Source organism: Phocoena sinus, chromosome 16 (assembly GCF_008692025.1).
Source record: "Phocoena sinus isolate mPhoSin1 chromosome 16, mPhoSin1.pri, whole genome shotgun sequence".
In the NCBI taxonomy this organism is placed as follows: domain Eukaryota; kingdom Metazoa; phylum Chordata; class Mammalia; order Artiodactyla; family Phocoenidae; genus Phocoena; species Phocoena sinus.
The window spans coordinates 59,592,726-59,613,665 of record NC_045778.1 but is presented as its reverse complement, the minus strand read 5'-3'; the positions used below and the strand labels follow the sequence as shown (position 1 = coordinate 59,613,665).

At 39.7% G+C, this 20,940-nt stretch overlaps 3 protein-coding genes across 5 annotated transcripts in view; 1 reads left to right on the top strand and 2 right to left on the bottom strand.

Annotated features, from left to right (window-relative positions):
• The window catches only part of PDCD11 (programmed cell death 11), a 42,050-nt gene extending 41,895 nt beyond the window's left edge, over positions 1–155 (bottom strand). For both annotated transcript variants that reach the window (XM_032607508.1, XM_032607509.1), the window contains exon 1: positions 55–155. The gene's annotated coding sequence lies outside the window, so the exon portion shown is untranslated. The remainder of the gene's footprint in view (positions 1–54) is intronic.
• Positions 156–254: 99 nt separating this feature from the next.
• ATP5MD (ATP synthase membrane subunit DAPIT) lies at positions 255–5,572 on the top strand. 2 transcript variants are annotated; one of them, XM_032608929.1, is made up of 4 exons: positions 255–396; positions 3,818–3,913; positions 4,003–4,095; positions 5,469–5,572. In XM_032608929.1, the coding sequence occupies exons 2-3, from the start codon at positions 3,827–3,829 to the stop codon at positions 4,090–4,092; spliced, it is 177 nt and encodes a 58-aa protein (XP_032464820.1). In that variant the 5' UTR covers positions 255–396; positions 3,818–3,826; the 3' UTR covers positions 4,093–4,095; positions 5,469–5,572. The 2 variants fall into 2 exon arrangements, with proteins under 2 accessions (XP_032464820.1, XP_032464821.1); XM_032608930.1 differs by lacking the exon at positions 255–396 and adding an exon at positions 3,101–3,692.
• TAF5 (TATA-box binding protein associated factor 5) lies at positions 5,566–20,278 on the bottom strand. Its single transcript, XM_032608928.1, has 11 exons — positions 19,147–20,278; positions 16,998–17,235; positions 13,453–13,768; positions 12,515–12,678; positions 12,272–12,407; positions 11,441–11,561; positions 10,560–10,689; positions 8,688–8,852; positions 7,751–7,928; positions 6,943–7,120; positions 5,566–6,616 (listed from the first exon to the last, which is right to left on the bottom strand). Exons 1-11 carry the CDS (start codon positions 19,703–19,705, stop codon positions 6,399–6,401), a joined length of 2,403 nt encoding a protein of 800 aa, XP_032464819.1. The 5' UTR covers positions 19,706–20,278; the 3' UTR covers positions 5,566–6,398.
• Positions 20,279–20,940: the final 662 nt, after the last annotated feature.

The window sequence follows — 20,940 nt, the reverse complement described above, 5'->3', positions numbered from 1 at the left end:
GACAGACCTGAAAGCCACGAAGTTTCCACCCTTATCGCCTTTTCCCCCACTCACCAGCCCCGGGACGCCAGCACTTCTTCTTCGGAGGCCGAGCCACTGTAATCACACACGCGGAGTCTAGAACACCAGCAACCCAACTCGGCTCTTCCGGAAGCGTGGGCGGGCTCAAAGCCTACTTCCGTTAGTATGCTGTACCGAGTCCTATGGGGGGGGGGGGGAGAGATTTAGAGACAGGAAGCGGAAGGGCGGGACTTAGAGCCGTAGCCAGTCGGCACAGAGGGCCGAATCCGTAAGGCTCGTTGAACGTTTGCGGGGGAGGCGGCTTCTTCCGGCGGGGTAGAGGAGCAGCTTGGTCAGCAGAAGGACACCTGCAACGGGGTCTGTGCGTTTTGGAAGGTGGGTGTGGAAGGGAACCCGAGCTCGGACCTTGCGGCTTCGCTTTGTGGGGCTGGCCTAGAATCCGACCGTTTCCTGGTCCGGGCACATCGCGAGGTCTTCGCTTTGGGTGGGGGACGTGGGGGGCGGGGAGAGTGGTGGTGAATGGAAAAGAAATTAGAGAAAATGAGGGCCGGGCGTGAGGGTTCGGACGGTGGCTGGGAAGCTTTGGTGCATGGTAGAGGCCCCCTTCCCCCAGTTCATAAAGGCCCTTAGAATGCATTTTCCAGTGGAGAGAAATGAGGCCCGCAGCGAAGGGAGTGTCCCAAGGTCACCCAGTGACGTAATATTGGATGAGAACTCGGGCTTCTGACCCCCTCTGGTCATGTTAACCTCTTTCCCACTGTATGCCCAAAACAGTTTGTTTGCACTGAGCTGTGCTTAGGTAGCTGTCCAGCCAGGCCTCCTTTAGCGGCGCTGCAGGCCTTTGTCAAGCGCAAGTGAGTGTAGCCTGCTTTCTGCGCTTCGCCGAGCCCGCGATAAGCGGGTTAGATTTCAATCTGTTCGATCAGTGGGGAAGGCCTTTCCTAGGAGGTAGCCAGAACAGAGCTGTAAACTCCTTTAAGTGCAAGAGGCTGCTTCTGGTCCGTGAGCGGCTCTCCCTCGTCTTTGCCTCCTTTACCGCGTCATCTCACCAATCCAGGAAGGTGTCCGGTCCGACACAACAGCAGTACCGAGAAACAAAGTAGCGAGGGTAGTTTCTGAAGTGCCCATTTTACAGGTGAAGAGAGGCGTGGAAAAATTAATTATATTTAATAGCAGTTCGCCGCTTAATTAGAAACAAGCGAAGACCCCATCGCTTAGACTTTGCCATAGGCTACAGTTTAGCAATTAGTACAGTTTAGTCTAGGTATTTTTCATTAATGTCTTTCTAAACTGAAGTATGACTCAGAAGGAAAGCAAGTTTCAGTTCAGTTATTCCACTAAGTACCATCTAACACAAGGATTCCTGATGTTTGCCCAAAAGTAACCTGCAGTTTGCTGAGGAAGCAGACCCAAGTGCTTGCAGGCTTTGCTCCAGTTTATCTCAGTTTCCCCTCCATCTCAGCGTTTTTTAGGAGTCTTTCTTTACAACCTAGACTAAATTGCGGTTCCTGTACTGTGCCTTTCCCTGCAGTCAGAATTAGTCCTCTGTGTAATATTGCAAACACTAGCCTTCTATATTGTGTGGAGAGAAGTTTAAAGCACCTTAATATTGTTTCAGTTGGACACGATTTCACCTTCTGAAAATGTTTGTTAAACACAAGGTAGCGGGAATTATCAGTTAATAATTGGACAAAGTTAAGCCCTTGTTTTCTGTAGGGTTTCTCCGAGAAACCTACTTGATACTATGAGAATCCAAAAATCTGTTCTGAAGATGAATGGGAAAGCATGTGTTTAATAAGTTTACTAAAATAAAACAATTAATATGAAAGCTATATCATAAAGATTTCTTTTAATGGAGATTTTCCTACTTGGCCTGAACTGGCCAAGGCCCCTAAGGTGGCCCAGGGAAGTTTGGAATCCTTCATTGCTATCAGAACTTTCTTGAAACAGTTTTCAAAATTAAGGTCATTTGTCCAAAGTTTCATTGCCAATTCTATGCACGTGAATGCCTCTGAAGGCCTTTGAATGGTAAACTGGAGAGTGCCAGTTTCCATAGCAACAACTTCCTTGCAGGTCTCTCCCGCTTCCATTTCATCAAGAGCCAACTGAGTCACTGCCACTGCCTACCAATCTCGACCGGACCTCGACCGGCTCGTTTATATTGCCAATCGACTCGGCGTGGCGTCGGTCGTGGTAGATAGGCGGTCATACAGACGAATTTTCGAGTGGTGTTCTGGTGACCTTTGAATGTGCCTTTACTATTTTTTATTATAAAAGAAATACACACCTTTGTGAAATACATAGGTTCTATAGCTGTAACCCCGTTTTAAAGTTTGCTATATATTCTTCCAGGGTTTTTTCCCAATATAATTACTAATAAGCATCTCGTTTTGTTTCTGTTACTGCAGTGTTTTTCAAACTTTTAACATACATCAGAATCACTTAGAGGGCATATTAAAACAGATTGTTGGGACTCAGGTCCTTCTGATTAAATAGGCCTGAGAATTTGCATTTCTAACAAGTTTCCATGAATAGTGACAGTGTGGGGACCAGACTTTGAGAACCATTGATGTGCTCTATAATGTCCAGAAATAGGATTTTTAAAATATTTAACATGACATTGGGACGTGTTTCCATGTCAGTACATAAAGATCTGCATGCATGGGGACATCATTCCATGTCTATATATAAAGATCTCCATGCATTCTGTTTCCTTCAGTGAAAACCATCACTTATCAGTCTCCTGTAGACGGACTTCTAGTTCTTATTTATTCTCATAAACTGTATTTCATTTACCATCCTTGAACCATATTATACGTTTCTACTTTGTAATATTTCTATAAGGATAAATTCCTGGCAAACAAATGAATCAGCTAGGTAAAAGGGTATGCTAAGTTTTTAATTTGATAGCTATTGCAGAAGAATTGCATATTAGGAAGGTTGTACCAGTTTACACTCCCTCCAGGCAACAGAGAGAATCCTTATTTTCCCACATTCCCACTACTACTGCTAATTATCATAAATTTATCTTTGCGGTCTGATGGCTGAATATTGGTCTCATTTTAAATTTCTTTGATCATTAGGTGATGTATGTTTCACCTTTTTGCGTTTGGCCACCTTTATATTTTCCCTTCCCTAAGATGATTAAAATATTTGCCCATGTTTTCTTCAGGATATCTTGGCTTCACTTTTACATTTAAATCTTTTTATCTGTTTTGGTGTAAGGAGTAAGGATTTCAGCTCCCCCCTACACACACCAATAGTTAGTATGTATCAACTCCATTTAGTAAATGATCCCTTCTCCCCCTTCCCATGGAGGTCCTAAATTTATAATAAAAACTGTAAAAAGAGGGGTTGCAAGGTGAGCTGTTTAGTTGGTGGTTACCCCTCTGAGGAACTTTGAAAAGTATCACAAGCTCCAGCTTTCAGCTAGTCTTAAAACTGATTAATTCCAGGTACAGTGTACTGTGGTATAGATAGAGCCAGGAATGAAAACATCAACCAATATTGAGTCAGAGGATGGACTTAAAGACTACTGTGTTCTCTTCTGTGCCGAGTGATTTGATATATATTCTGGAGTGTTGTGTGATAACAACCAAGATAAAGTCGTCCTTCTAAATGTTTCTCTTATCAGCAAGGTTTTTTCCACCGTTCTGCTGCTGCTTTGTTGGGTGAGGCATACATAAAATTTACAACATTTATATGCAATGAATTTTTTTGAATTTTTTAATTAAAATTTTTTTTTCTTTTAAATTGCATCCAAACCAATTTGTTGCTTTCTTTCTTTTTTTAAAAGATTGAAATCATGGCAGGTCCAGAAACTGATGCCCAGTACCAATTCACTGGTATCAAAAAATATTTCAACTCTTACACTCTCACAGGGAGAATGAATGTAAGTATTAATGATACCTTTAAGCAGTTGTTTTAGAATAAGACAGATGTTGACAACAACTCTTGTTTACTTTTCCCTTTCTTTTTCAGTGTGTACTGGCCACATATGGAGGTATTGCTTTGATAGTTTTATACTTTAAGTTAAGGTCTAAAAAAACTCCAGCTGTGAAAGCAACATAAATGGTAAGAAATTAACATTTAAAACTTTATATAACTTTGCCATTTTGATACTTGTATAGTGAGGGGGGAGTTCCCCCCCCCCTCACTATACAAGTATATTGTTCAAAATTTATTACAATCAAGAAAAAAGAAAAATATTGTCCATGTCCCCATTACCCTGACAATTTTCGTTAACATTTCAGTTTAGCTCTTTTTTAGTATATTTGTTTGGTTTCCAGTGGCTATGATCCATATCTGTAATTTTGTCTTATAACATGCATGTTCTCTATAATTTGAATGCATGAGTGCTCATGGGTATATGATTTATTTCACAGAAGAAATGTCTCCTACTAGAATTTTTTCTTAATATAAATAACATTACAGTGAATGCCTTTGAGCATGAAGTGTTTGTATCTGTGATTGTTTTCTTAAGGTGAAGCGCTTTCCCAGAGGGTTGTGGGGCGCCTAGCTTTCTTCCCCAGGCAGTGTTGAATAACATCAGTTTCTGATTTTTGTTAATTTGAGGAGTAAAAATAATTTCTTTTTGATAAAGTTGTATGTTTTTTCCATTTGTTTACCACTTGTATTTTTCTTAACATTCTCTGTGTTCTTCTCATTTAACGTTTGGGACTTTCTCTTTCTGAAGACCTCTCTCTTGTATAAGCTCTCTTAATAGTTATTAACCAGCCTTTTAAATCAGTTGCAAATATATCTTGGTTTTTGCTAGTTTCAATTTTTATGTAAGCCATTCTGTCTTTCCTTAAATCCCCCTAGACTTCATTTTCTTCTTATAGTGCCACCCAACCCCCATTTGCCCTTGCTTGAGTAAATATTTGTTGTGTTGGTGGTAGATGAGGTACAGAAAACCCAAAACCCAGATCTTTATCTAATGTAGCCCTCCATGACAGAAAATTTTTTCCTCTCCTCTTAAAAACTTTTCCAATCACAAAACTATTGACCTTAAGGGACTGACTGCATATCCCAGAATGCAGTGGTCCATGGCTTGTTCCTGAAAAACAGGTAGTTTTTTGCCCAATTTTTCATGTTAGGTTCCTCCTAACTTTGTTTTTACAATGGGGATAATACCACCCTCCTTGTTTTCTACTGTTTAAAATACTACTTTATGAAAAAAGATGTTATTCTGTGTACTAGGCTTTTCTGATGGTATACATTTAGCATCATACTGAATTATTGGCAGCTCTTTTGTTAAAGGGGGAGTGTTAAATCGTATTAAGCTGAGAGACACCTAAATTTGGGGGGGTTACTGACTCCTTTGAGAATCTAATGAATTTGCATTCAATTTCAGGGGGTTCACGGATAGTCTTGTACTAGTAATTAATGTCTTAAAAGTAGAGTTGAACACATTGGTGTCTTAACAATTTTTGTTTTGTTTATAGGATTCTCAACTGTACGTCATCTGTTAAGTTCCCATGCCTGAAGAAGCTAATGTCAGCTCATCATGTGATACCCAATTTGTACAATAAATTATGAACCTGGAAAAGCTGGTTGTCTTTATTTACAAGATATCAAAAATATAAAAACTGTACAAAATGCAACAAAGGCAAAAAACTGGCAGTGACTTGGTCTAAATCTTTTAGTTTCCCAAAGCAAGGCTCAGTACTGGAGGTAAGCAATTGAAATGTCTGACTTCAAGTGTACTAGGTTGTATGTAGCCATTTTAGCTGAAGTAGAACATGGAAGTTAATTTCTTCACCTGGTTTATAGAGTGTTTGTGTGCACTCAATCCAACCGGTATAAATTCAGATGTCGATGGATGGTTGTACTTCATCTATTTCTCAAAAAGTAATTGTAGTTCACCCTACCCAGTTAACGTACATTCCACTAATCATGAGCCAAGCAAAAATGCTAGTGGATCATTTAACATAGTACGTGAGTGCCATACAGTAACTACATTTTTACAGCAGGAACATACATGCTCATAGAATTCTTCAGCTAAAATTCAGGATGGTATTATATTACTCAATTTGAACCTTGAAGCAGGATGAATTACTGAAATCAACTGATTTTTTTCTAAACATAATAAATTAAAATAGCATTTGAACAGGCGATGCATAGTTTCCACAAAATCCAAAGCACCATAAATGTCCCCTCCATGAACATAATACCTCTTATTCAACTAACGGAAATTAGTTAAATGTGGTTGCTATAGAAATGTGGAACTATCCTGTTCAGATTTTCCAAGCAGCATACTTCCAGATCCATATAGACAAAACATTCTTTGTAGCTTAAATATTAATCACTGAGGTATTTGCTTTTAGTCTCCCTTTTTCAAACAGTAGCTTCCAAAGGTCTTTAATACCGATGGTTTATTGCGGACTATAAGCTCCTGCAGCTAGAACCAAGTTTCTTCTAGTAAAATGGAGGTGTACAACTGGTGTTGATTTGGTCATATATGTTCCCAACAATAACTCCTGTGAATTCTCAGGTAAATTTATATGCCCAGTGGCTGTAGTAAAGTCATCAGTCTCTAAATCTTCAAATGCTTTGATAGCATCCCATAACCGTACTGTATTATCCATTGAACCTAAGGGGAAATCAAAGGAAACCATTTAGTAGCATCTGCCTTATTTGGATTCTGAGATTCTGTCAAGTATGCTTTATGCATTTACTTTTTATTTCTGGTGAAAAAAATCTGAACTTGATTAATAACTATTATTCCCTCTAAAGAAGCACTTCAAGCAGTAGTTTTAACCTGAGAAGTCAACATACATATAGGGTAACAATCTGGAATCATGGCTAAGGAGAAGCAAAACTTAGAAAACAGCAGGACTTAATTTTGCAATGGTCATTCAGTGCTTCCTTTAAATATACCATTGACCCTTTACCACAAAGCCATTTCTAGTCATTTACCTGATGCCAAAATTTCACCATCTCTACTAAATCTAAGTGAACAGACTGTATCACTGTGGCCTTTTAATTCTCCAACCATCAAACCATGTCCAATATCCCAAAGGAGTACTCTGCCATCTGTTGCTCCTGTAGCCAGGAATCTCCCATTGGGAGAAAATGTCAAGGAATGAATTGGTCCCTAGAAAAGAAGTCCATGGAAAGAATCAAAAATAGGGTTAAAAATACCTAAGAAAATAAGACAAAAGTTAGAATTATAAAGTTTAGTGGTGCGAATAGTATCTTTAAAATGTGTCACTGGTTAGTTTTTTTTTTTAACATCTTTATTGGAGTATAATTGCTTTACAATGTTGTGTTAGTTTCTGCTGTATAACAAAGTGAATCAGCTATATGTATACATATATCCCCATATCCCCTCCCTCTTGCACCTCCCTCCCACGGCTCTAAGTGGTCACAAAGCATCGAGCTGATCTCCCTGTGCTGTGCAGCTGCTTCCCACTACCTGTTTTGCATTTGGTAGTGTATATAGGTCAATGCTACTCTCTCTCTGTATCCCAGCTTACCCTTCCCCCTCCCCGTGTCCTCAAGTCCATTCCCTACGTCTGCGTCTTTATTCCTGTCCTGCCCCTAGGTTCATCAGAACCATTTTTTTTTAGATTCCATATATGTGTTAGCATATGGTATTTGTTTTTCTCTTTCAGACTTACTTCACTCTGTATGACAGACTCTAGGTCCATCCATCTGGTCAATTTTTAAACTATTTTTATCTCAAAAGAACCTCGTGCGCTGGAATAATGAAGGTATAAAATACCTTGTGTCCAGTGAAGATCCTTACACAGTTCCCATTCAGGACATCCCAGAGCCGCACAGTTCTGTCTGCAGAGCCCGTAGCAACATAATTAGAATTGGGATGGAATCTGGTACAATTCACATCAGCAAGATGGCCAGCAAATATCCTTAAAGGCTGATAGTGATCTGTAGCCCAGAGCCTTTTAAAAAAATTATTGAAAACAAAAGAAGGTAATTAGTTAACTGTGAAATGCCAAAATTCTACCCAAAATCAATATAGAAACAACCATGTGAACTGTTAGCTCCAAATGGGTCCCACTCACTAGTTACCTGAGGGAAAGCAGATGGAATGACTGAGCCTAACATTCTTTTTTTTTTTTGGCCACAGTGCGGCTTGCGGGATCTTAGTTCCCTGACCAGGGATTGAACTCGTGCCCTCGGCAGTGAAAGCGCAGAGTCCTAACCACTGGACTGCCAGGGAATTCCCTAAACATTCTTAAGAAAAACTAATTGACACGGTACAAAAAACTTTTAATTCTATAATCCTTTAGTTCTCTGTATGTACACCCCCCACTCCAACTCCTAGTCTAACTTATAGAAGAGTATTTTTCCCTAGTTTTGGCCACCACATAATTAGTTTCTAACCCAAGACACCTCATCCTCAACTTCTAAGGAGATGACAGGGAAATAAACGTGCTCACAGTGGTTGTAAAAGACAAGGTTTAGCATCCGGTTGGGGAAGGGGAGGGCATGGACTCTTGGTATAGACATAATTGCAGACATAGTAATATTCCTGTCCCACATTTGTTTTCAAATAAGGACCTATAAATGCTGACGTTCTCAAAATGTTGATCCTGAATAACAGAAGCAAAAATGAGTTTGGCTGGAGTTTCTAATTCCCAACAAGAAACCATTCTGTTCCTTGAATAGGCCCAGTCCTAAGCTCATAATGTTCTTACCGAGCTACTCGGTCGTGGCCCCCTGACACAAAATAATATCCATATGGAGAAAACTGTGTGTCCCACACTGGATAGTTGTGTCCTTTATATCCCACCAAGCAGGTAAATGTTTGAAGACTCCACAATCTAACAGTTCCATCTTCTGAAGAGGAAAGCAGGTAGTTCCTGAGAGAAGAGAAGGTAGTACATTCGATTCCTAGAATAACTTAGTTACCTGTCCAGTTTCTCTGTACATTTGTATATATTAAACATAGCTAACTGACATGCTACATCTCACTTTTAATTTATACATGAAATTCACAGTAGATAACAAGAGTTGAAAGTACTAATGGTAGCTGTGACACTCTACATCTACCGAGCACCTACTGAATGAAGCTAGATTATTTTAAAAACATTATCTATTAAGAGGAAAATCACAGTACTTCGAAAAAAAAAAATACCAAAGAGGTAATGACAAAAAGTATGATCAAATAAGGTCACCTGAGAAAGGCTTCTAAGAAATGCGATATATCACTTAAAACTTAATTTTTTACTTTAAAATGAAGATGCTATTTTCATATCCTGTAAAAGTTGTGTAACAATTTAAACATCTTTTGGACCAAAAAAAAAAAAAGCCAAAACAAAAAACACTATAGACGCGAGAATAATACTCTGCCTTCTTCAGGAATGAACAGAAAAGCTGAACTACTCAGAAAGTACTATGGTTTTCAATGAAATCAGAAGTTTCCCCCAAGTAAAAATGTACCATCTGGCTAAATCCTATAAAATAACAAAAATCCTCATTCTCAAAGTTTCATAAGGATGAAAATCTTGATGGTTTGAAAGCTATTATCTATCAAATAAGATACAGATGGTATTATGATAACAAAATACCCTCCCTGCATTTCTACAGAATGTTAGAGATCATGAAAAATAGGCAAACACATATTTGTGGCTTTCAAATTCCCTTTTCAGTACTCTCTTAGTTCTTTTGATTATACAAAGATAAATCTTCAATTGATAGGTAATATGCCTTTAATATCAGTAATCTGTTGTGAATTTGGAGATGACAGAAGATAGCAGTAGCCATGAAACCCAAAGAAAGAACCCAAAGAAGCAATTCAACCCCTACTGGAGTTACACAAGACTAAAGCTGATTTTTATAACCAGCAAACCCTGAAGCTATGTATCCTGATTCTGTAAATTTGGGTATTATACACTAGTACCCCAAGATAAATCAGCAGAGGGCAAGATGCTAAAAGATAACGCACTACTATGTATAAAATAGATAACTAACGAGAACCTACTGTATAGCACAGGGAACTCTACTCAGTGCTCTGTGGTGACCTAAATAGGAAGGAAATCCAAAAAAGGGGATACATGTATACATATAGCTGATTCACTTTGCTGTACAGCAGAAACTAACACAACAATGTAAAGCAACTATACTCCAATAAAAATGAATTTAAAAAATTTTTAAAGGATAATAAAATAATTCTCTACAAAAGAAATAGTAATAATAAAAGATAATGGGGCTTCCCTGGTGGCGCAGTGGTTGAGAGTCCGCCTGCCAATGCAGGGGACACGGGGTCGTGCCCTGATCTGGGAAGATCCCACATGCCGCGGAGCGGCTGGGCCTGTGAGCCATGGCCGCTGAGCCTGTGCGTCTGGAGCCTGTGCTCCGCAACGGGAGAGGCCACAACAGTGAGAGACCCGCGTACCGCAAAAAATAAATAAATAAAAAAAAATTTTTTAAAAGATAATGAATGATAAGCAACCACAAGATTTTTCTAAAGGAATTTTCCCCAACATTCTCATAATGTTCCCAGTAGTTAACTTTCATATAATCTCAATGTAATACAGCAGTATTTAATTTTTTTGTTTGTATTTTACCTATCTGGACTGAAGCTGGCTCCATAGACGGGCCCACTGTGACCATACAAAATCTTCAACTCACTTGCTGTTTTCTCATCCATGATTCTTTCTAAGACATCATCAGATTCTTTATCTATGAGGCTAAGATCTAAAATGGTCCAGAAATGTTAATTTTTTAAAGTACATTCATTAAAACATTTTAAGGCAATTACATCACAGTTCAGGAGAAGAACTAACATTTGAACTGTTCCTCCTACATACCAACCACTGGGCTAATGCCTCTAAATTAGGTGCTATCATCCCAGTGTATAAGAGAAGAAAGTGAGGTTCAGAACAGTTAATAATATGCCAGAGTGCACACAGCTATTTAGTGTTGACACTAGGACTGAAACTCAAATTTATCCATTATATCACCATGTTTCACAAAAGGAAACTACAGAAATATTAAAATAAATTATTGAAAATGTATTATCTTGTTTAACAATACAGTTAGCAAGAAACTTTCTTTAAAATGTAACCCTGGTCTTAGTTCATTTTAGCCATTTTTATGGCTAAAACAGAAAGTACTCTCCCACTATTTAAAGGTTTTTTTTTTTTAATTCACAAGCAAACAATCATAAACTGTTAGATTTTTAACCTTAGGGAGTTTTCTAGCCTAATGCCCTCATTCTACAGATGAGAAAACTGAGGACCAGTGAAATTAAACCAGACTAGCACCCCAGTCTCCTGATTGCCACTCCAATGCACTTTTCACTGTTGGCAATGTTATTAGCCGTTTTGACTTAAAGTAAAATCAAGTGAAATTCTGCTAAGATCACAATGTCTTCTGTATATTTCTTGGAATCAAGATTGGTGTAAACTAAGAATGAGCTTATATCCTGACAGGTCATCTCCGTTACCTGCTGCTTGTTTGACACTACGAAGCTTTTTGGGTGTCACAGACCACACTCTGACAGTTGAATCTGCAAAACCTCCAGCAATCAAACTAGAATCATCAGTGACATCCACTGCAGTGAGGCCCTGCAAATTAAAAAAAAATATATATATATATATACACACACACACACACACACACACACACACACACTAAATGATACTGTTTTAGGGAAAAAATTATAATCACATCTTAGAGAATATATAATGATAGCTATTTTTCTCATATAAAAGATCATTTGAGATTTCATTCTCCTTTGAAATCAACTGTTCAAAAGCACTTACTTTGAGAACATGTCATTTACCCCTTTTTGCCCTCTGAATTTGGAGTGCATCATATAAAGCAAATGTTAATCATTTTTGTACTTTACTAAATATATCCTCAGCAGGCTATTATAAAGCCTTATGTCTATAGAGGCTTACAGACATAAAGATATGAAGAATTCTTAATAAAAAATATTAAGTTTACGTAAGTACTTAAGTTCAAGAGAGATGAACCACATAGCTTCCTCCTTTTTCAAAGGCTAGCAGAATTCTGATCAGTGAAATGAAGGACACATACAAGCAAGATTCTGGTACCTACAAGTCGCTAAAGGTCTTTTAAACATTGCCTTCTATCTATTCTGAGCAATGTCCAATTCTCCTTTCCTAACTGCTGTCTTTAAGCCATATTTATATCAAGAGTTTAAAGAAGAAATCTTCATTTTAGTTAAGACATCTAAGTTACTTTTAATGGTAATCACTGTTTTTCATGACTCCTAATTTTCTCCCAGAAAGTGCCGAATCATTTTACCAACCTGGTAAGCATTGAGGAATGTATAGAAACAAATTGAGGGTAAACAGTCTGGCCCAAGGCGTACTCGTTTGGTGGTTTCTTTCATATTCATTATCTTATCCAATTTATCTGAATCTTTCAACTCAGGAAGAGGGATTCTGTGAAAGAAAAACAGACTGGAAATTACTCTGAATATTAAATAACTTGAACCATCTATAACATTGTCTTAAACTTCCACACATGTTCCTGAAGTTTTTTTCCTCACCTGTTTTGAGGTGGAGCATTGGGATCTTGTTTTTTGCTTTTGGATCCAATACTATCTTTTTTAGGCTTCTTCTTTTTAGGTTTTCCTTCTTCATTTTCTCCTTCTTCATCCTCATCATCCAAAGGCACCTCAATTTCTGGCTCTTTTAATAAACCAAAAAATACCTACAAGTCAAAGGAGCCAATTTTTTAAATTACTTTTTTGTTCATTAATACATCCTTTTCATATCTTGATAGGAGGAATCACAATTACAACAGGGTCATGTATATCCTGAAGCAGATTCTGTACTTGTCTACCCAATAGCCAATCTCCCCTTCTTCCTTACTAACAGAACCCTGATTTTGTTGGAGCAGCAGTATGCTCAGATAAAATCATTTCTGTTGCTGGGCTCCCTTGAAGCCATACAATGGCCATATAATATCATTCTGGCCAATAGATGTACACACAGATATACTGGGTAGTGTTTTAGAAAAAAATACTGTTTTCCTGATAAAAAGGGAGAGATTCAGCAGGTATGTCTTTCATCCTCCCCCTTCTGCCTTCCTGGAGTACAGATGCAAAGCTGGCGCTGCAATAGCCACCTATGAGCACAATGAAGAAAGCCACATTCTGAAGATGGCAGAGCAGAAAGTAGAAGGAGCCAGGGTCCTTGATGGCATTGTGGAGCCCTCACACCAGCCTAGGAGGGCCTTCTGCTTTAATTTATTTTATGTGAGAAAAAACCTTTACTTGTTTCTGCCAATGTAGTCAGGGTTCTGTTAAATGCATCCATTCCCAAATTCTCACTAATATATACATCATCCTTAGAACATGAAACTTAGTATACAGTGTAATATTATTCCCAAACTAGCTATAAGAAAAATGTGTAAATTATGTAGATGGAAATGCTACAATTTTTCATAATCTGCATTATATAGTTCTTAGGTTTATTCCCATACCTTTGATTTGTTTGCCTCTCGTTTAGCCTCTCCTGCCAAACTTCCCACCATCGCATCTATCTGTTGCTTACTACGCGGCATCCCATCAAAGATGTCAATGTAGAGGTGCTCCTGAACTATGTTCCATATCTGATTGTTCTGTTTCTCCTGAAGATGCCTCTTCAAGAGTTGGTACGAGTCTCGGGAAATACGCAGAACAAATTTACTTGTTCGAAAATCCAACATGGTCTCATTCCCTTTCATGTGTTCCTTTTTGGTAAGACTAGATAATACTCGTAGGTCATCCTGGTAATAACATTCCTGATCTCCATGGAACCTGTTTCAGTGATTTTAAAAAGTCATTTTTCAATGTAATCGTTAAGGGATCTGCCTCTCCCCCATATATTTATAAACATCCCAGAATATTTTCAACGTAGTAGTCTGAATAATCGTGGACTAAGCTGTAGGATAAGAAGTAACGCATTTCAAAATGATTACAATTCAGTTCTGAATTCATCCTAAAAATGACCAATTTAATTCTCTAATGAAATAAATGCATCATAAACATTTTAAGAGAATTTGAAATAAATACCATAAATGAATGAAAGATAAGCTATCCACCATTGGCAGACAGTCTCATTTGAATGCCACCATTGGTAGACATTTGAAAATGTTAGAAACTTTGCTCTACTAAATTTTATGTTCTCTCAAAACTCACTTTTTAAAACTTTTTATTATGGGAAATTTCAAACACATACAAAAGTAGAAACTATTATAAGGAATTCAGTGTACCTATCACCCAGCCTGTCAACAATAATCAACACATGACATTCTCACAAAACCCATCATTTTTAGTGATTTCGCATATTCTTAATACCAGATATAAAGATTAAATATCCGTACTTTAATAACATGACTAAAGAACAAACGTGTTGATATCAAACAGTGAGCACTCCCATTTACTCACCATTACCAAAGGCAATTAAATAAAGCTTTCAGCCTTGGTGACAATTACTAAATTTAAGTGTACTTTTGTTTCTACAAATCTTAACTATCCTAATAAAATAAAATGTAAAGATCATATATTGACACTCACAAAGAGCAGCAAGCAATGCAAAAACATTTAGAAAACAAACATAAGATATTAGGACTCTAGCTCTGACACATAGCCAACAGATTCCTAAACTGTTACCTGTGCTACCCTATTATGACTCATCAAGACATGAATTAAGAGTTTCTGTCTAAGATTTGAATGAAATTAGAAATCTCAGCCTCTTGGTGTTGTATTAGTTGCCACCAATATGTTCATCTGAGCATGGGGTCCTGGCAAGGGCTGAGACTGTCCATGACAAGGACACAGAAAGTCAGTCCCCTACGATATTCCAGCTTCCTATGTGAGGAGATGGCTACACCATGAGACTGGAAGAGAAAGTTTTCTGATGACAGTACTGTAAGAAAAATTAGCTTAGAAATTCTGTCACCATCAGCCTTAATCTTTTCTTTCAGAAACACTGAGCTACAGAACATTTGCCTTATATACTTTCTATTAGGCACTGTAGAATAATGAATGAATATAATGACACAGAAGCCAGGAGTCCTGAGTTCTATTGTTCCTCTATTACCACTACCTGTGTTACCTGACAAGTTCTAGCTTCTGGGTCTATTGCTTGTACCAAAGAGCTCTCATTTAAACTGTTAAGCACTGCCTCCTTCTTAAACACTCCTTTTCTTTGGCTTCTATAACTTAACACTCTCCTGGTTTTCTTCCTGCTTCTCTGGCCTCTCCTTTTATATCTCTTCTACTTGGTCATCTCTTCTACTCCTTTTATTTCTCTTCTACACCAAATGTAGGAGTTCCTTGAGGTCCAGGCCTAGCCCTCCCATTGACTTATTTCATGCTCCTTCCTAGACATTCTCATCCCTATCCATCAATATTGCACACACTCCAATTTATGGCTCCAGTCCCTACCTCTCCTCTAAGCTCAGAGCCTTATATATCCTCCATCTATCAACTTGACATCTCTCAAATAAGTCAAAGGCATAAACAAATCTGAACTCAAGATTATTCTACAACCTGACAAAACCGGTCCTCTTCTAGGGTTTTCTACCTCAGTGAAGAGCACCCCTATCCAGCCAGGGGAGCCAGAAACCTAGGGATTATCAATTATATTTTCATCTCCCTTACACCTCCATATCCAATCACTCACCAAGTGCCTCAGGAATATGTCTACTTCCCTTCACCAACGCTATCACACCCTAGTCCAGTGTTTCTCAACAGGGTTGCGACTAGTATTTGGGGCAAAACAATTTGTTGCTAAGTGGGACTACCTGCACGTATTGGAACTTTTGGAATCCCTAAGACACCTGATCCTCCAGCCTAGTCATTACGACAACCAAAAACACCTCCAGTTTCAAACAGCCCAGAGGAAGGAGGCATAATATTACCTTCAGTTGAGAACCAGTACAATAACCCCCAAAATGGTCAATCTATAATCACTCTGTCCCCCACCATCTGTTTTCCCCACTGCATAAAGGTCCTTTAAAAATGTAAATCTAATAATAACATGGTCCTTCAATGACTTCTCTGGCAAAGATGTCTCACTGTCCCCAAATATCCATTTTTTTCTTTCTTCCTCCACAATAAAACACCTGAATACTAGCTGTCACATAGACACCTAGGTAAAGACCATATTTCCTACCTCCCTTGGCCATTGACTAATGACATAAAAAAGGGAGAAATATATGTCACTTCCAGGAAGGATGTGTGCCCTCCCTGCTGACTGTAACACTGATATGATTTCTTAGAGCCAGAGAATCACCTTGCACCACAGGTGGAAAATGCATGACAAGGATGTCAGAGCTACAAAATCAACAGAGCCTGGGTCCTTGATAATCAAGGACTCCATACCAGTCCTAGACTGCCTACATTCATGAGAGAGAGAAGTAAACTTTTATCGTATTCAAGCCTCTACTGTTTGGGGTCCAGTCACTCAGTCTAATCTAATCCTAACACAGCTTCATATTGCTCTTAGGATAAAAGTAAAAATAAACTTTTATTTATGCCACTATTGTTTTTGACTTTTCGGTGAATCTCAGCCAAATCTAATCCCATCCAATACAACCTCCTACTGCTCTGAGGATAAACAAAGACCCTCAATATGGCCCAAGAACCGCCTGCTCCAGCCCCTAGTCAACCGGCCAGCTTCCTGTGTACCACACCCCACCCTCACACTCTGCTCCAGCCACACGTGCCTTTCATCTCTGTACCTACCATGATCCTTCCTGCCACAGAGCTGTCACACATGCTTCTCCCTCTTCTCTTCCCCTGGTTAACTCCTGTTCAATCTTCAGATCCTACCTCAAGCATCACTTCCTCTGGGAGCCTTCCCTGACTTCTGCAACTAGATCAAATTCCTCATTTTAGGTTCTCATAGCACCAGGTACCTCTCCTTCATAAAGTACTTTTTGAGTTGCAATCTTGCATTTGTGTAGTTACAGATGTGTGTATTCATTATATATATATATAGCTATATACACATATTATATATATACATAAATTCACATACTTCTCAAAGAATGATTTTGCTTCATTCTCATGTTGATTGTAGACTAGTTCCAAATACATGTGTACAAATAGGGGATAAAAGAGTTGGGATAACTCTGCCCGATGGCAGTCCAAGGAACATTCAATGAAGTGTTTCAGTCCACTATAGTATTCTTCATACATTGTGGGGTCTCCTTGTTGGTTGTAGGCTGATAGCACGGCACTGACATCCGGCTGGTCTTCCACAGCTACACTTCCAACTGTTTAAAAAATGAAAAATAACTTTCAGGAAAGTGACCTGACATGCACCAAGAGACTAAGGCTGTTTTGCTAAGGTCCAGAGGTGAATTGTTTCTCAGATGTTTGTCCTTCTCCTCTCAAACGCTCTTCCCCAACTCAATCACATAATGTTTTAATGGGATTCACTTTGTTTCAGTCACCCATCCAAAATTCCTTCGGTTTGTCCATATCTTAAAATAAAATTTTCAAATCAATGTCAGAAAGATTCAGTATTTTTCCTAGAGGTACCTTATTTTAAAGACAAATTTTATAAAACATGGTATGTGCAAATCAAACAACTATCTTAATCTTCTCTCAAGGCTCAGTGCAAATGGCACCCACCACCACCAAGCTATGCCCTGGAATAACATTTCCAGCTCTCTGAACTACCTAAATATTTTGTAACTGTCCAGCAACACATCCTATCCTGTTACCTTCATATATGTACATCTATCACTCTCTATAAAATATAAGCATGTTAATGGTGGGAAGGACTTGCCTTATTTATATTTCCAAAAGGCAAATCTATTTTATATGCTTAAAACAATTTCCATAACCATCATTTCAAGGCAAAAAGCATGAGTATTTATTTGTAATATTTCAATCCCAAACAATGATACATCTGTCAATCGAATCAGAGTTTGTTGGAAATTTTTAAGTTGCAATTATAGTACTGTTATGCTTTTTACTGCACAAATTTTAGAGAAGTTCTGTAGAAGTTTACTCTGATGGCCTCTTTTCCTCCCTACTGGTTTCTGAGTTACCATCTAAAAAATAGGTCAAGTTTCTGAAGAGATGAGAGATTACAGCAAAATAACCAACAACATAATTCATCCATCTTATAGTTCATTCACAAAATTCGGCATTCAAAAGATTCCTCTCAATCACATTTGCATACATTTCTACTTATGGGTTACAATGCTACATATTCATACCTCACTTCTGGCAACGCTGCAAAGATTAGGTCTCATAAATACAAAAGGGGAGGGGGGGAAGCCTCAGGTGTCAGGGATGGATACCTAAGCATAAACTTATCAGTGCCAGATATTTTACATATATTATATCTAAATCTCACAATAACCCCTTTAATAGAGAGAAAAAAAACCCTCTCAAGCTTAGGAAGAATAACAATCAGCATCACACAAGTAAAAGCAATAGAGACAGAAACTGAACTCAGGTCTGCTCAACGCCTGTTCCTAAGTGAATGATTCTCAAACTTTGCCCTACATCAGTACCCGTTGGAAGCATTTATTTTAAAATGCAGATTCCCGGACTCCACCTGCACAGGGTCTGATTCACTAAGTCTGAAGTGACGCCCAAGAATCTGAATTCCTCTAAAAGATTTAAAACCAATGTTAGTTAGCCTGTATTTTGAGAAAGACTGGCTACACTATATTCATCATTCCCTGGCTGTGTGTCCAAAGCAAGTCCCTTGACCTTTCTCAGTCTGTTTTCTCATCTCTAAAATAGAGGTACCGTCTACCTCACAGTGGAACCGAGAAAAGTAAGATACATAACAAAGTATTTATAGTAAAAGTACGTTAGTAAAAAACTGTACAAATATTGCTAGTGTTAATGTATCCCTGCCCAAGGCTCAAGAGCCCAAATGAGGGGAAAGGGACCAAAAGCCTGAAGTCCCCGCCTCTCCGCGCCCACCGTCCCCATACATCGCTCAGCTCAACAGCTCTCCACAGCCTCTCGCTGGAAATGACAGCTCGGAAGAGGGTTTGACTGCGCAGCCGGCGCACCAGGGAAAGGGGCGGGCATGTGGCCCTAGAGGCGGGCCCAGGAAATTCAAAACAAGCCCGCAGAGGTGCAGGCCTGCCAGCCTCTGCCTTCCCGGCTCGCTCCCCTTCGTGCCGGCCCTGCCTCCCCGGGACCCCGCGGCTCACCTTTCCCCGGAGCCGCAGGACCTGTCGCTAAGCCCGAGACGGCGGCGGACCCCGAAGCACCGCTGACCGGAGGGTCGGGGGCCGCAGGGCCGGGGGCCGAGGCGGTGACCCGACTAAGAAGCGCGCTAGCCGTCTCAGCGCCGGCGCCGTCCGCCTCTCCCGGGGCTCCGGAGCCCGCCACTGCCTCCTCCAGCAGCCGGGCCTCACGGCGCAGCGCCTCTTCGGCCTCGCGGAGGTTGCTCTGCCGTAGAAACTGCAGCACGGCCAGCAGAGTCTGTCGGTCGTGGGGAGCGCCGGCCTCCGGAGCAGCGGCGGGCACCGGGGCCGCCCCCGCTGGGGCAACGGCAGAGACAGCCACCGAGGGTTTGGGGGTCCCACCATCCCCGCCGGCCGACGACGATGCCGCAACGTTCCCACCGCCGCCGTTGGGGCCGTTGTTGGTTGTGCCGCCGCCACCCTCGCCAGCGCTGTCCCCCGTCTGCGGAGGTAGCAGCGTCGGCGGTCCCTCAGGCTCTAACTTGACCGCCACCTCCGTCTGCTCCTCCGCCAGCGCCGCCATCTTGCGGCTGAGCCACCTTGCGCCGTCAAGCGTGATTGCGTTTTCGCCACATGGAGGGCGGGGAGGAGCGTTTTACGACAGCTCTGGAGGGCCATTTACGGTAGTAGGAGGGGCGAGAAAGGAGAAGAAAAAGGAATAGGAGCAAGAGCAACTTTCAAAAGTGAGTGACAAAAAGACAGGAAGTGAGAGCTGGGTACCGCCTCGTGCTTTTGCCCGATAATAATTACGTTTATTACAGACCAGATATATTCAGGCACTGCGATAGACATTTTACATTTTGTGACCTTTAATTCAACAGTTTTTTAAGGTACCATTATCTTCACGTTACAGATGACTCAACCAAGACCTAAAGACAAAATGCCAGACCAAGATTCGAATCCAGGTCTTTAATTTAAAAGCATATACTGTTTACCACAGGGAGGCATCTGAGATACTGGTAAAGTTTTATGTTTTGATCTGGGTGGCGGTTACTTGTTTTTTTTCAATTTATGTATTGTAAAAATTAATTGAGCTGCACGCTTACGTTTTGTGAACTTTACAGCATGTATGTTATATTTCAATAAAAAGTTTTTAAGGACCTGAATTTTGTGATTGTGAAAGTATATGTTCTGTATTCGTGCTATGTTACCCATTATTACAAATAGACTGCATTTTAATTGTATATTTTAAAATAGTATGTGCCATTTTGCAATACGCTTCATAGGTTTAAAAACCTGCTGCATATTTTATCTCGTTTGAATCTCACAACGCTGTGAGATAGGTGCAGACAAGAAAAGTGAGCCTAGGACACGGGGGAAATCTAGCAGTTATTCGGGTTGTTGGTTTTGAGGTCTTACTGGCTTCCTTTGACCCTGCTTACTAGCTGAATGACCTGGAGCAAGTTACTTAACTTACACTACCCCAGTTGCCCAACTTCTAAAATAGGAACAATAATAGTACCTACCTCATAGAGTTGTGTGAGGATTAAATGGGATAATGCATATATGATACCTAACATGTAATAACTATTGGTTATTTTTACTTAACCAACCTAAAGAGGTGTCCTGCAAATGTTTGATAAGAAAGTCCAATCATGATGTTCATGGTTATCTCAAGACTGAAATATAAAACTAATCTAATTTGACATAATGTAAGATTGTGAAACATGGGGAGGGGCAGGGAGTAGAGAGTGGCGGGGAGATGAGCAAGAATTGGTTAGCATTTAATCATCAGTGGCCAAGAGAAAAACTGAAATC